This window comes from Drosophila ananassae, chromosome XR (assembly GCF_017639315.1).
Source record: "Drosophila ananassae strain 14024-0371.13 chromosome XR, ASM1763931v2, whole genome shotgun sequence".
Classification (NCBI taxonomy): Eukaryota; Metazoa; Arthropoda; class Insecta; order Diptera; family Drosophilidae; genus Drosophila; species Drosophila ananassae.
Genome location: NC_057932.1, coordinates 15,564,907 through 15,580,220, shown reverse-complemented (window position 1 = coordinate 15,580,220; position 15,314 = coordinate 15,564,907). Strand labels below are relative to the sequence as shown.

The 15,314-nt window shown below is 39.9% G+C and overlaps 1 protein-coding gene across 6 annotated transcripts; it reads right to left on the bottom strand.

The window, feature by feature from the left end:
- Nucleotides 1-925: 925 nt before the first annotated feature.
- LOC6505065 (rab11 family-interacting protein 1) lies at nt 926-15,266 on the bottom strand. 6 transcript variants are annotated; one of them, XM_014904789.3, is made up of 6 exons: nt 14,820-15,266; nt 5,618-5,762; nt 3,457-5,558; nt 2,938-3,089; nt 2,709-2,869; nt 926-1,704 (listed from the first exon to the last, which is right to left on the bottom strand). In XM_014904789.3, the coding sequence occupies exons 1-6, from the start codon at nt 14,848-14,850 to the stop codon at nt 1,698-1,700; spliced, it is 2,598 nt and encodes an 865-aa protein (XP_014760275.1). In that variant the 5' UTR covers nt 14,851-15,266; the 3' UTR covers nt 926-1,697. The 6 variants fall into 6 exon arrangements, 4 of the variants coding, with proteins under 4 accessions (XP_014760275.1, XP_044573340.1, XP_044573338.1 ...); XM_044717405.1 differs by having other exon boundaries at nt 4,831-5,558; nt 14,820-15,262; XM_044717403.1 differs by lacking the exon at nt 926-1,704 and adding an exon at nt 2,114-2,218.
- Between the last annotated feature and the right edge of the window lie 48 nt (nt 15,267-15,314).

The window sequence follows — 15,314 nt, the reverse complement described above, 5'->3', positions numbered from 1 at the left end:
GTCGTGCCGAACGATAGTTGGCCACACCACGAGAGAGTCGGCAGGCGAGAGAGTGAGAGTAGTGCACTGAGAGAAATTTAACTTAAGAGTTTCATTGTATTTCATTTATTTTATTCCATTTATTTTGTCTCTATGTATTTTTTTTTATTTAAAATAAAGATAATTTTATATTATGTATATTTTACTTGTATCAAAATCTTAAATGAGAAAAGGTTTTTTAAATATTTTTATGAGGAAAGGTTTTAATTCTTTTTTTTAAATATTTTTTGAGAATATGTTTTATTTATTTTATAAAATATTTTTTCCAAATCTATAGTCAAAGAGAGGATTTTTTATATATTTAATTTGCTATTGTCTGTGCTATTGAACTTACATTTACTTTTCAATTAATTTAATCATAAATAAACTTAAATACGTATTGTTGATTTTATCCCTTATTCTTACTTCGCTTTTTCCAGTGTAGAGGATCATACCTGCTCACTTTGACTCTCAGCAGGTTCCAGTCAAGATCTGCATGTTGCGGCCCCCTATTTTCTCTCGCTTGGAACTTTCTCTTACTCTCTCTCTTCGGCAAACACAGGAGAGCGGCGAAGTCAGCTCTCGCAAGTACTCTTTTCAAGCAGCGCCTAAAACTGAGCTCTACTTTTTAGAAAGGGAGTTAAAAAAGACTTCCGGTTCGAAACTTGGAAAAAATAAATAGCTTTCAGTTTTCAAAAGAATATTTTTGAAAAAAGACCTCTTATAAGAAATTCTTTACAATATAAACCATAGAGAAGGATAATATTATAATAAAATATTATAATAAAATATTATAATAAAATATTATAATAAAATATTATAATAAAATATTATCATAATATTATAATAAAAATCCCAGAAAAATGTTCCAAGAGAACAAAAACAATTGAAATAAACTCATTAGCCATTTGTTATTAATGTTAAAAATATTTTTATTGTTTGAGTTGTATATCAATAAGTAAAATCATAGTAGTATCAACATATTTCAACTGTGTGTGTGGTGTGGTGTGTGTGTGTGTGTGTGATTTTGGGGCCAATTGGTGACCCCGCTTTTCCCGCCCCTTGACTTAAGCACTAAAACATAAATAATTTAAGACTTAATTCACTAAGGTCGCTTTCCCCGGCGACACTTTACAAAAAAACGGCTCAAACTTTTCACTTTTTTCTCTCTTTTTTTTTTTGCACAACAAATATTACATAAAAATTTGACATAGAAAAAAAAACAAAATACTTTCAGATAATTTCAATCAATCGATAAAGGACTCGAATCGGGGGACACATCGAGAGAACATATAGATTTAAAAAATATAGTATATATAAAAGGGCTTGTTGTGTGTGTGTGTGTGAGTGTGGGTGTATAGTACAAATAATTTAGTTCTTTTTTTTTTTAGTACGGGGAAAAGTACGGGAATATCAGTATCAGCAAGTCCTTGAGCCTTAAGTCCTTAAGGCCTATATAATTTAGTTTAGGATATCCTTCTTTAGGATTGTTTTTTTTTTGTTTAGAAAGCACTTGAATTTCGCTGTCCACGACAAAGGCAACTTGGTGTTTGATAGTTTCTTAATATTTTTTACAAATAATTCCTCTTTTTATTGGCGTCCTTCTCATCCAGATCCTGACGTAGGAAGTCCTTGAAGCTTCATTTATGTAAGTGTGTTGTGTGACAAGTTTGGCTTTTTTAACCGCTGCAAAAATAAATATAAAAAAAAAACAAATCTTTTTAAGTCAAAAATTACATATTTTTTTCAACATTTTTTTTCATACAAATAATTTAAAAAAAAATAATAGTAGTAGTAGTACTAGTTGTGGGGGTGTAGAGAGGAGGAGAGGAGTAGGAGGAAGCCATAAGCCCGGCTAACAACAATTCAAGCCAAATAGAAAGAGACAGCTAAACCGGCTAGCAAGAGAGACAGCATGATGGGGATGAGAAACTTTCTTGGTTTTCTGGTTTTCTGATTTCTTTCTTCTTACTTCGGTAGATCGCTCCTCTTCCGGGTTTCACTGTACTTCCTTGAATAGTTTGTTGGTGATGATTATCTTGTTTGTTGTTGTTGTTGTTGTTGGGATGATTGGTACTTGTTGTTGTTGTTTTTGTTGTTGTTGGTCAAGTTATGTTGTTAAAATGCAACTTGCAACACATGCGGCAGGCAGGCACTCACTTACTTAAGAAAGTCATTCATATTGATGTAATTTTTATAACTAAGAATAAAAAAAAAAAACAAGAAAAATCAACGAAAAAAGAAAGGCATTCGGTTAAAAGGACAACAAAAACAACAAAAAGAGAGAAAAGCCAGGACACAAATAGCAGTTAAAGAGGACATTAAAACAGGACACAAAGGACATTAGTGCTCATGCGAATCGGCGTAGGATTGTTCTTATTTAGTTCACAACCAAAAAATAAAGACAAAAAATAAAAAAACACAACAAAAAACAATTGTTTCGAAAACAAAATATTAAATAATATATCTTTTAAGAGATTATTCCCATCCGGCACACACACAGCAATTTTGAACACAAAACATTGAGGCAAATAGAGCTTAGAGGAGTTTCTATCAACAATCCTACCGGCGGTCAAAGGTCAATCATGCGGATATATTTTTTTTTAGTTATAGTTTTGGTTATTTTGTTGGGTTAGTGGGTGATTTTGGTCCGCGGTAGCGACCAGAAGGATCTCGGGCTGTTGGCGTACCTCTTGGCGGATGTGGTGCGCGAGTAGGGATTCTGCAGGATCTTCGGATGTGTCTCCATCACCCGGAGCAGCAGGTTATCCAGATAGTCCTCCAGTTCCTTAACCCGCTGCCGTTGCAGCAAAGCCTCATTCTCCATTCCATTGGCAATTAGCATTAGTTCCTAAAAAAATATTTATTTTTTAATTATTAGTTAGTATGTACTAAGTAAGATTAGTAAGAAAGACTAACCTCCCGGGATTTGCCTTCGTATTTTTTGGCCAACTGGGCAGAGATCTCCGATCGACGGTCTGCATGCGATTGTGACTTCTCGTGGCCAATTATGATCCTTTCCGTGGCCTTGGGACTGGGCGAGTTGCTATCATTCTCATTATTATATTTATCTAAAATATAAATTATAAAAAAACAAATATTTAATACCACATTTTAACATTAAGAGTATGAAAACTAATGAAAAAAATCACTGGCGGATGCAAAAAATCACAACGGAAACAAAACACAATCTAGAAACTTAAGGGAAATTACAAAAAAAAAAGGAAAAGGATACAGAAGGATAATGTCTAAGGATAAGAGAGGTGCCACATGACGCAAATTGATTTTTTTTTCTTTGACTTTTTGGAACTGGAAGACTGCTTGGTTCGGTTTCGTGTTCGTGATTCCGTGTGCAAATGCCTCGCGATCCGCCAGCTTCGGTGGGGAGAGTTCTGGTTTGGTTGTGGTTTGGATGTGGTTTCGGGTTCATCGGCTCACCTCGCTTGTTCCCGTACTTGAACTTGCCCAGCCGCTTCTCGCCGCCGTTCGTCTGGAACTCCTTGGGCGATTGCTCGGGCGTTAGGAAATTGTGTTCCGGCTCCTGGTCTAGCTCTATATCCACCTCGGCCTCCGGGTCCACGGGCACTATGATTTTGGTGCCCACCACCGGCACCGGCACCGGCACCGGCGGTTCCTCCAGCGATGTGGATCGCTTGGCGAAGCTCAGCAGGCGCTGATCCTCCTCCCACCGCTTGGCCTCCCGACGTCGCTGCTCCTCCAGCTTCTGACGTTCCAGCTCCTGCTCGCGTTCCCGCTCCCGTTCCGCCTCCTCCTCCTCCAGTTCACGCTGCAGGGCAGCCTCCTCTTCGCGCAGACGCTCCTCGTTCAGCCGGAGCTCCGCCTCCAGGCGGGCATCCTCCTCGGCCCGCTGCTGACGGGCCTTCTCCTCCTCCGCCCGGGGATCGATCAGCACCCTGGGCTGGGGCTTGGGGCGTGCTGTGGGCGTGGGGGCTATCCGTTCTGGCTCTGGCTCCAGGTCCTCCAGCTCCGGCTCGTCCGCGAAGATGGCAGTGCTGTTGCGCTGCTCGAACTTGGCGAAGCTGGCGTTGAAGGTGTCGAAGTTGCGGTGCTCTACCTCGGGCGAGAAAAGGGACGAAGAGGAGGCCAGTGGAGCGGGCACTCCCAGGGAAGGCACCACCGGAGAGGACACCACAGGCGAAGACACCACAGGAGTGGGCACTTTCGGGGTGGACACCACTGGAACTGGCACCACCACTGGAGTGCTAACTGAAGGAATCTGGGTTTCAGGTTGGGATGGTGGTGGTGGTGCTGCTGCCTTGGGTGATGGTGGCTTCGCTACCACCTCCGGCTCCTCTTCGTCACTTTCCGAGCTCGAACTAGACGACGAACTGGACGTGGGCACTGGCGGCGGTTCGTCGGTGCTGGCGGGGATCGGGACACGAGCCTCCCAGCTGCGTCGTTTCAGGGAATCACTAGTTCCAATCTCCAGGAACTTTCCACCGCCATACAGCTTGGAGGCCCACTCGTCCGTGGTGGCGTCCAACTCCTGCTGCTTCTTCCGCTCCATCTCCAGCTTCTGTTCCCGTTCCCGTTCCCGATCCTGTTCACGTTCCTTCTCCCTTTCACGCTCCCGCTCCCTCTCCAGCTGTTCCGGAATACGCGGTGGCTTTGATGGTGGGAGAGTACTGGCAAGTCCACCTCCAATACCAGCTCCACCTCCTCCTCCTCCGACTGCGCTGGAATTCGCACGAGCATGGGCACGGACACTGAAATCGAGCTCAAGCTGTTCCATCTCCGCGTCGATGGGCACATCGTCCTCATCGAGGGTTGCTGGCCTACCCGCTGGCTTACCTTTGGCCGCCGCGCTGCTCACTCCGTTGTTGTTGTTCAGCAAGGGCGACGGATGCCGTGGGGCGAAGTTGGGCGTACCGGCCGCCGGAGGCTGCAGTCCCGACCGCTGGATGTTCAGCGAACTGCCAGAGCTCTTGTGCGATAGATTGTCGAACACAAACTCATCCTCATCCTCGCTAATCACCCCAGGATCTGCTTCGCCCGCCCTCTGGCCGCCACGTCGCCGGCCACTGCCGCCGTTCTGGCCCCTTCCCGTCGAGCTGTTGGGCGTGCCCAGGCTGGCAAAGGAGCCGCCAAACGAACTGCTATCATCGCCGCCCGCCTCCTGTTTCTTCTTGCTGCGGATGTGCAGTTTGGAGCTTAGCGATCCGGCCAGCTTCTTGATGCTACGCCGCTTCTCTCCATTGCCGATGGACAGCAGACTGCCGCCGACGGAACTGGCCAGCTGGCCGATGGAAGACTTGTGCTTGTCCTTCTTGCTGAGATCGGTCAGCGAGCCGGACTTGACCACAAAGGCGATGCGCACCTCCAGTTCACCACGCTCCTTGTTCTTCTTCTCCTTGCCGGGCTTGCTCTCCAGCTTGAACCACTTGGCCCTGGGCCGGTCATAGACGTCCATCTCGTTGAGGGGCAGAGTCACCTGACCGAGGAACTCGTCCAGGCTCAGGTTGTTCCTGTGCAGGCAGGTCAGAGTGAGTTCGGCGCGATTGCCCTGATCAGGGATTTTTCTGCAAAAACAGAGTAGTCTTAGTGGGTTGGAGGAGAGAGGATACTCGCAGATACTCACAGCTCGCACTCCTCGTTCCAGTTGACACTCGGCTCGGACTTGTCCTTGACCGAGGTCTGGTACTTCTCCTTGCCCAGGGCGATGGTGACGAAGCAGTTGTTGGTGCCATTCTTGCCCTTGGTCTGCAACCCCCGCGCCCGCAGCACTAAAAATAAATTAATTTTTTTTAAATATAAAATTTTTTTTATTCAAAAAATTAGTCTCCTTAGGTGCCACTTATGAGAAGCGAGGAGGAGGGCGCTATTTTTTAGAAATTCATTTCTATTTAATATATTTTTTATATTTCTTTTGTTTTCTTATTATTTCTTGCCATTATAGTTTTAAAAACTAAACAAAAAACAGATAAAATATAGTAGAAACTTGTAACTAATTCCTAAACCCAAAAATTATTATCAAAATTGCAAAAAAATACCTCTCACATCTGTAGTACTCCCCTATCTCTGAGGGAATATCTTATAGACCCTGAAACCGAAATACATTTTCAAGAGATCTGAATAAAAGCCAGATACATAAATGTATCTGGAGGAGGCGGATGACTAAAAACAATGCTGGGATTGGGACTCTCGGATTTGGATCAAGACTTGGCATTGGCATTCGTGGTGTGGAAGTGGAAATGGAAATTGAAATTGAAATTGAAATGCCTGTGAGGCGGTGTGCGGTTTGCGTGGTTGGGTTTTCGGTTTTTGGTTTTCGGTGGTGCTTTCATATCTGCCGGATGCCTTTATTTTTTTTATTTTTTACATGTTTTTTTTTATTGTTGGGCTCGAGGTCACGAGGCATTCGAGTGAAACTTGAAATTTTGCTCCACAATCTCCCGCAAAAAAAAAAATACCAAAAATTTGTGTATTTGGGATGTGAATCACTCCGACTTAGATTCGATTTCGGGTCTTATTTCTGTTTCTTTAGGGAGATGGTGGAGATGGAGGAGAAGTTTTGGAAGCCGGATTCGTACGACTGTTTTTGGAAGTACAGCTGCCGGAAATGGAAATTGAAATTGAAACGAAAAACGAAAAAACGAAAAAAAAGAGATGGGAATGGGTATGGGTGACAGAAAATTAAGTCATTACCAGAAACCCGGGCACAAAGTGATCTATTTTGGGACTGTCTCCCCCCTAGAGTTCATTACACCAAAAGGGGTATAAGTAGATACTTTATTTCCATCATTAATATAGACTTGTAAGTTACTATTATAATTATTATTATTATTTTTTTAAAGGGCAGGAATGTTTAGAAATCTAAATTCATTTAAGAGCAGCTCTTTGCTCTTTTTTATTTAAATATATTTAATTATTTTAAAATGTAATATAAAAGATAAATTTTCAAGAATAAAAAAAAGAGGTCCTTCATCCTCGATTCTTATAGGGTATCATAAGTAATATAGAAATAGCAATTAAAAAGAAAATATATATATATACACATATATTTAATAATTAAAACTCATTAATTTATTTATGAAAAACATTTAAAAAAAAAAGTTTAGTATTTTAAACGTTTTCGTAATATTCCAGAAGATTTATCGAATTCACATTTTTGTAGTATTTTATAAAATTTATAATTATTTTAAATATTTTTTAGTAGGTCCTCCTTTTTTGTTAAGTGCCACCTATGAGAATCGCGGAGGAAGGCGCTTTTTGAAATTTATCTTTTTTTAAATAAATTATTAATGAAAATTAAAAAAATAGAGTTAAATACCTAGAAAAAAAGTGTTTAAAATTTAATAAAAACTTCAATAATTTATCGTATATTGAAATATTTATTACATATTTCAATGCAAGTATGAATTATTTATTTAAAAAAAAACCATTAAATTCAAAGAAATTTTCTAGCCTTTTCATTTTTGCAGGTTTCTCCGTTTTTTTCTGAATTTAAATTTCAAAATATGTATGTACAATTTTTCTCTACAGTTTTGCGCAAAAAAGTGATTTCATAACTAAAAAAAAAAATTATAGCTAAAACAAAAGTAATTAGTGGGGAAAAATAAAAAGGGATTTAAAAAGTGAAAAACCTGTCAACGAAAGAGGCACTAAAAGATGACTGAAAATTGGCCAAAAAGAAAAGCGGGAAAGCCTCTCGTTTTTTTTACAAAACATATTACCTATTTTTGCATTTTAGTTTTTTGTTTAAAAGTCTTTAGTTTTCTTTCCCAGTTGTCCCATTATTATTATCGCATTAACAGTTTTTCCCGCTTTTTCGTTTTTTTTTTCGCTTTTTCCGCCATTCCAGCCATTTGTCCGTCGGTGTAAGCCAATTTGGGAAGTTTGCCGTTTGTTTTTAGCCATCTTTTTAGTCATCTTAGCCATCTCTTCCCCTAATGTCTTATGTTTGAACCCATAATTGAGGCTAAAGACTTCCAATATCGATAATCCAGATGCCCCAACCTGCCCATCTTGCTTTTCTTTCCGATTTTTCTTCACTCGGCGGACTAATGGCTTGGGAAGATGATTGGCCTCTGGATGGAAGAGTGGCCAGTGGCCGGCAGACATGCAGATCCGAACCATCTTCCAAAGATCGATGGACTCTCCACCTCCATGCCTTTGCCATTTTCTCAAAAATATTTCTTTATTTTTTTTTTTTTTACATAAATATTTCTCGATTGGGCAAGTCTTTTTTCCATTTTTTTTTCTTATTTTATTTTTTTGCATGGAGGGGCGCCCCCAAAATAGAAATGCCAAATGCTAAATGGCAAAGTGGTAGAAGACTACAACAAAACATGGCTAAGAGCGCCAAAAACAATGGCAGAGTGAAACCGTTAAGTTGGTCCGCTTTTATGGCCGCCTCTCAGCGGTACAGTGGGCCCACTGCCGCAGTTACAATGGGCCTAAAACAATAAAAACATGGCCAAAATAATTACTATTTTTATTTCTAGAAGAGAGATGTCTTTTCAACCCACTGTGCACTTTTTAATCTTGATAGAGAGGCGATAAAAAATCACTGCCAAAACAGAAGCCCAATACTTGTCCCTTCTATTAAAAAAAAATAAAATAAAAATAAAGAAATACGATCGGATGAGTGTTATCTTTGTAACAAAAGTAATAATAACAAAAAAAAATAACAAATAAAACATCGGCGCATCGATTACTCATGTACTAGAAACTCCAGGTGAGCCGAGTGAGTCACCTGTCGTTGTCTTGTTTCGTTTCCGAGTCTCATTTGGCCCAAATAAAAAGGCCAACACACACACTCACTCACACACACACACACACAACAAATAACGGCTTCGCCTTCGATGCCCTAAAAAGAGAAATTTCTTAACGATTCCTCAGTTCTTGGTTCCAAAATTGTGATCTATATCTGATCTATAGGTCTGGAAATCGTAAGAAAATCAATACGTTTCAATAAAATATTTATTACTATTTATTTATTTTTAAAAAAAATATTACAAGAATATCAAAATATTTCAATATTTCAGACTTAGAAGACCTGCATCATGTTTTTTTTTCCTCAAAACCTAAGCGATCTGATCTATAAGACTGAAAATCATTCCTTTTCAATTAAAATTTTCGTAACTATTCCTAAATATGGATAGATTTTCAAAAAATAACCATAAGAATGTCTAAATATTTAAATAGTAACACTTGGAAGACTTGCAATATCTTTATTTTTCCTATAAGACCTAAGAGATTTGATCTATGTATAAGTCTGAAAATCATTACTTTTGAATATAATATTTGTTACTATCGATTTATATCCAAATAATAATCTTAAAAATGTCAAAATATTTTAATAATAGACTTGGAAGACCCTATATCACTTGTATTATTTCTATAATACCTAAGAGATCTGATCTATAAGTCTGGAATAGTATTACTTTTCACTAAAATAATAATAATACTAAAAATAATTCTAAGAATGTCAAACACAACAGACTTGAAAGATAGATCTGCATCATCTTTATTTATTTTATATTGTTTCTACTTTTTTTTCCTAGAAAACAATCGATTACTACAGGTTTATGATTCATAAACAATATTCAAATAAGCCCCAGCTTAAAAAGCTCTAAATCTCAGTCGTTAAAAGATTATCTCTTCAGTCTCATCTCCAGACTCGATTCCAGATGATTTCCTCTTCCAGAGTGCACAGTAAACAACCGATAACCCCCAGAGATCATCGGATTAATCAGAAGAATAATCGACCGATAAGAACACAGTGACCTTGTAATCACTTTTTAATTTTTATATAAATAAACATATTTTTAAACCTTTTTTTCTTTTTTTTTTGACTATAAAGCCTAAGTTTGAGATGAAAAATACCGGAAATCGATAAACGATAGCCCTTTAAACTCAACCGATTAATCGAAAGAAGAGATAACAGCACTCGTTAGATGTAATCACCTCAGAAATGGGCCTCAGAAATTTCTCGATTTAGATTGCAATTATTTCTAAAAGCCCATCAGTCCCCAGAGCCCACAATGGCTGCACCTTTTTTGTGCCACTTTGTGACCCCAGAGGGGCAACAATGTTATACAAAAAAAAAAAATGAGGAAAAACACCAACAATAATCGACAACTGCTGTCGCATTTTGTTGACCTTTTTTTGTTTTTTTTTTTTTTTGTTTTTTGTTTCGTGGAGAGGTCAACTTTTGGGTTAATTAATTTCAATGAAATCATTTTCCAGAGTGCCTTGTTATTTTTGCTATTAGTTGTTGTTGGTCTGGTTTCTGAGGTGCACTTGTTGCACCACCACCACTATCTGCCACCTGCCCCCTGCCACCTGCCCCCTGCCCACTTGAGAAATTGACCAAAAAGGGGGGAGACTATTTTCGGTCTTCTGAGATACTCGGCTTGGCCCTCTTTCTTCTCCATAAAAGCCAGTTTATAATGATGGGATGATGGAAACACAAACTTATATTCCCATCACGCACTTTTTTAAGAGACTTTTTGTTCCACTTTTTGTTGCTGGTGGAGAGTTGGTTTTTGTGGGCGTGGCACCTCCCCGAGGCCATTGCTCCTTTGGGGCATCCAACCACGCATGCTAATGAGCCACTTGCTCCACTCCTGCTCTCTCTTCTCAAAAAATAAAAACCTATAGAGCCCAAGAGTTCAAGAGTTCAGTGGGAACAGCACGTGCCCCAATGTGGCAATCTCCTGGAGGCAGGCCCAGTACCAGTACTCTTGGAATCCCGTTCGATGAAAAAGCATTAAATTACAATTAAATGTTGCAAGTTGCAAGTTGCTGGCTTCCAGTTGCCAGTTGCCAGTTGCCAACAGCTGCAATTTACGGATCGTGCGAAAATGCGAAACACACAAGTGCGGCGATCAAAGTAAACGGTCTATCAATGGATACACATGGCATTTCTCCCACAGCGAATCGTTTTAGTGTGGCATATGGTATGTGGTATGTGGCATGGTATGGTTTGTGGCATAAACTTATGCATAAACAATCTTTTCTTCAAGCAAGCATTGAACCCATTAGGCCGTGCGATTTTTCAAATGGAAAATGAAAAACAGAAGCGAGGGAGTTGCATGTTTTGAATAAAAAAAAAAAACAGACCACATGTATCTATGAATATGCAATGGAATCATCTCATTCCAGTTGGTGGCAGCAGGGCCAGACCAGGCCAAGAACTGGAACTGGAACTGGAACTGGAAAATAATCAATTGGAAGAGACCCGCCAGGCCACAATCACAACTGGAGTTGGAGCTAGAACTGAAGTTGAAGATGCAATCCAAAGACCAGACCTGTTTTTTTTTTTTTTCAACCGATTCGCTTCATTTCTGTTCTGTTTTGTATTTTTCTGTTCTGTTCGGTTAGGTCCCCCTCCCCAACCCCTCCTGGAACATGGCTAAATGGGTCGGGCAATGGAACGTAACTGTTTCGCATAAGTGCATCGACAGCGGCGCATTAGAACGGTTCGGGAGAGAGACTACTGGAGGGGGTAGAGGGGGTGTGCTGGAAATAAAAACTGGCCAAGAAGGTAGGGGGAGGCCTACCTCAGCACCTAGGTACATATCTCAAGTCACTCGCCAGCCTTATCTTCCCAAACTTCTCTCTATCACTGGCCACTTGATCATCAGGAAGTGGTGGGAGATACGGGACTAGACTAGACTAGACTGTGTGTTTTTAAGATTTTCTTTATAATTAGTAGAGTATCTGTAAGATAGTTACTAAAAGATACATCGTTTTTAGTCTCCAGTATAGTATCTGTAAGATAGAACCTAAAAGACGCATACTTTTTGTATCTACACATCTATTTTGGGAAAACTTTGAACCAAAATAGTTTGGTTTTTAAATTTAACGATTTTTAAGGCTTTTTTTAGTTACCTCATCCAAAGTGCCCTATCAGAAGCACTTGTTCTTTAAGAATTCTTATAGATATGGTCTATAACTAATCAAAAACTTACAAATTCTATTGAAACTTTGATTAACTTTGATTTTTAGAAGATTCTACAACATTATATGATACTATATGCATTAAATATTATTTTTTAAGACATTATATTCATTATATATCATATTATGTTTATAATTATTTATATTTATTTCATTTCTTGACACTAATAGTTTTTAAAGTAATATTATTACTGTTGTCCATCATCTTCTATATAATAAATCTTTTACATATAATATCTTCTGTCTTTTATCTCCTAGATTTATTTATTTATTGGATATGATAGTACAGTTTACAAAACGATGACTATCCATCTATCTTATAGATATTAAATCTTCTATATATTATTATTATATTATATTCTGTCTTTTTTAATATCTATTAGATCTATTCCTTTAGAAATAATGTTAATAATATCTCATAATACAGTATAGACCCTACCATATTTTTTTTCAAGAAAACTTATAAAAAAAACATCTGTATCTTGAATCTTGAATTAAATTCCTTAGAACTAAATCAAAATGGGTTTATTTTTTAATGAAAAAAGTGTTGAGATTAAAGTGTTTATAAATAAAAACATAAACATACATATATTCTTTTCAAATTCTAAATTCTTAAGAATAAGATGACTATTTTGTTAAGAGTATAGTATGACTTCCAACTGGAAGTCTTAACTGGAAAGCGACTTCCAATGGAAGTTACTTTTCTTTACTTTATAGTGACTGGCACAGAAACTCAGTTACCCTTTATCGAGTATCCACTGTAGTGGCTACTTTCGTCACTGATAACAGAGGCGTTGGCCACCACCCCAGTGCTGCTTCTTCTGCTTCTGCCCCATGCGCGTTGCAAGCTCCTCCAAAAGTGTTGCAAAATCGAAAGAAAAAGACGAAACCAAAAATAAAACCAAAACGAAAACCAAATTCGAAAAAAGAAGGTAATTTTGCCGATTGTTTGTTTTTGTTTTTGTTTGGCTTGGCTTGGCTGCCCGCAGCGCATTGCACAATTTCCCGCCGTGGAATTTTCAGGTGAGTGTTGGTGAGAGAGTGTGTGTGTGTGTGTAGGTGTGTGTGTTAGTTAGTGCGGCCACCAAGAATTTAAGACTAAAAATAACACACGCAATGGAGAACGCAGCACGGGGAGTGGAGAGTGGCGAGTGGAGACTAGTGGGTGGAGTCGATAAGGAGTCGCGGAAACTTACTAAACAGAAAAAGCCACAAAAAGGGTGGGTGGCGGTGGAGGTGGAGGTGGGAGCAACCCAGGTGTTTTGTTGGGTAGGTGTGTGGTGCGGATGATCTAATACAGGGCCTGGAAATGGCTCCAAAAACTAAAAAGAAAAAAGAAAAGCCATTCCGAAGAACAGCAGGCAGGCAGGTGGATTGGAGCTTGACTAAGTTTGGAGGAAAAACAGCTGTTTTGCGGAACCTGCGGCGTGCGCTCATCACAAAGCGGAGTAAATATTGACACAAAAAGGACGTAGTCAAGATTAGACCAAAGGGGGTTTTAGTTTTCAAACTAATCAAAAGAGGGGAGGAAGTAAGCTTTCAAGGAAAATTTTATGAAAATCAGTATTTTGATCATAGTTTTATAACCCCTTTATGAAACCCCTTTTTATCCCACGCCCTTGTCTCTGCGAAGAGGTGTTGGAGAAATGGGTGGAGAGTGGGAGAGAGGAGGAGACTAGAATGCCGATGATTTGTTTGCTCTTCGCTGTGACGTCAGCGGCTTTTAATCGGCGGAATAAAAAAAGAACAAAAACAACTAAACAAATATGCAAAATAGCAAGAGAGAGAGAGGGAGGGAGATAAACCGAAAACAGAAGAAGAATCTCTGATTGCCGGGCAAGTTCAAGGTGTTAATGGATAGCAGTTGGGCAGTAGGGGCGGGGAAAGGGGATTATAATTGACAAATATCTAAGCAGCCAAAAGCCCGTGTTTATCTTCTTGATTCTGCATTCCGCGACAAAGCTTTTGGCAACAATTTTGTGACTCATTATGGCCATTAAATGGCAAAACACAAACACATACACACTCTTATATGTGTATGTACGTATGTACACCTGAGTGCGCAGCGTACTTGTAGTTAATTACTCGATATTTGTTTTCATAATTGCACAAGCTGGGAGAGGAGAGTAGAATAAATTGCGAGAATTCTTTGTGTTTTGTCACGAACAGAGCCATTCGGCAGACATATTTGTGATTTCTCATTGACATTCAGCCCTGAAACCCACAATGGAAACGTAAACAAGACCCCAAAAGAGGCCTCTCCTCTTCTCTCCTCTCCCTCCCCCAAAAAAAGAGGCCCAAAATAACTGAACTTTTTGCGGAGACTCTACAGGCTTAGTGGTGGGGGAATATTTCCAGTGCTGAGTAAGCGTGGAAGGTTATCTTATCATAGTCCGTCCTGGTCCGTCCGTGCGATAGGAGCAACAAACAGCACAGCAATCACAGTTGGAGAGTGGAAGAGAGAGATAGATAGATAAGTGTAGGGGAAGGAGAAAGCGCAAAGGGGGGAGAAAGTGAAACTCCCAAATAAGATGTCGGCGGGGCATAGGTATTTCTTCTCCAACAAAAACAACAACAAACGACTTAACTGTTGCCTCTCCTCTGTCATGACAATATTTTAAGCACACAACACAGTGCCAGCCAGGCCAGAGATACAGCAATGAAATGCACAAATACCCAAACACAAACACAGCCACACAGGCCACAGCCACACAGGGAAAACGAGTTTAATTTTTTAATGCGATTTATTTGCCATAGCGAAGAGAGGCGGGCGGCTAAACGACCGCAGCAGAAGCCAAAAAGAGATCTTGCTAGCGTTAACGGGTGTCTCTGTCTCTGGATTGGGGATTGGAACCCCCCCATCCCCAACTTACCCGTTACATTGCAGTGCGTTGGACTCCACATGACACCCTGTATCCCGTTTGTTGATCGCCTGTCACTCTCTCTCTCTCTCTCTGGGAGCGAAGGTCCTGTCGCTCTCTCACACTCTCTCTCTCGATTTCTTTCTCCGTGTAGCGCCTGGCTGTCTCCTGTTGGCCGCTTGCGTCCCTAGCTGCTTTTCAAATGTGTGTTTTTTTCTATTTTTTGGCAGCTTTCGCTTTTGTATGTCACATCAATATTTATTGTCGCCTGTCACCGCACTTAGGCCGTATTTTGTTGCTTCTGGTCACGCGCGCCACGAATCGTAGGGAAGCGAAATAGTCGTATAGTCGTATTGTAAAAAAAAAAAGAAGAAAGGAGCGCAGAGAGTCGCGAACCGAGCGATTTGGTGTCCAAAGAGTGCTTGAATTCCAGACTACAGATGTGTATTTGGGCTGTTTGGGGGCTTCCGTATCGATATCCAGTATGAGAAATATCGATACATTTTT

What these genes read in the sequence shown, in the direction of transcription:
- LOC6505065 (XM_044717403.1), bottom strand. Translation starts at nt 14,850, where the DNA reads ATGTGGAGTCCAACGCACTGCAATGTAACGG. An exon ending in ACGAAGGCAAATCCCGGGAG is followed by an intron (nt 2,870 to 2,937) that starts GTTAGTCTTTCT and finishes ATATTTTTTTAG; the next exon opens with GAACTAATGCTAATTGCCAA. An exon ending in CGCACCACATCCGCCAAGAG is followed by an intron (nt 2,219 to 2,708) that starts GTACGCCAACAG and finishes TTTTATTCTTAG; the next exon opens with TTATAAAAATTACATCAATA.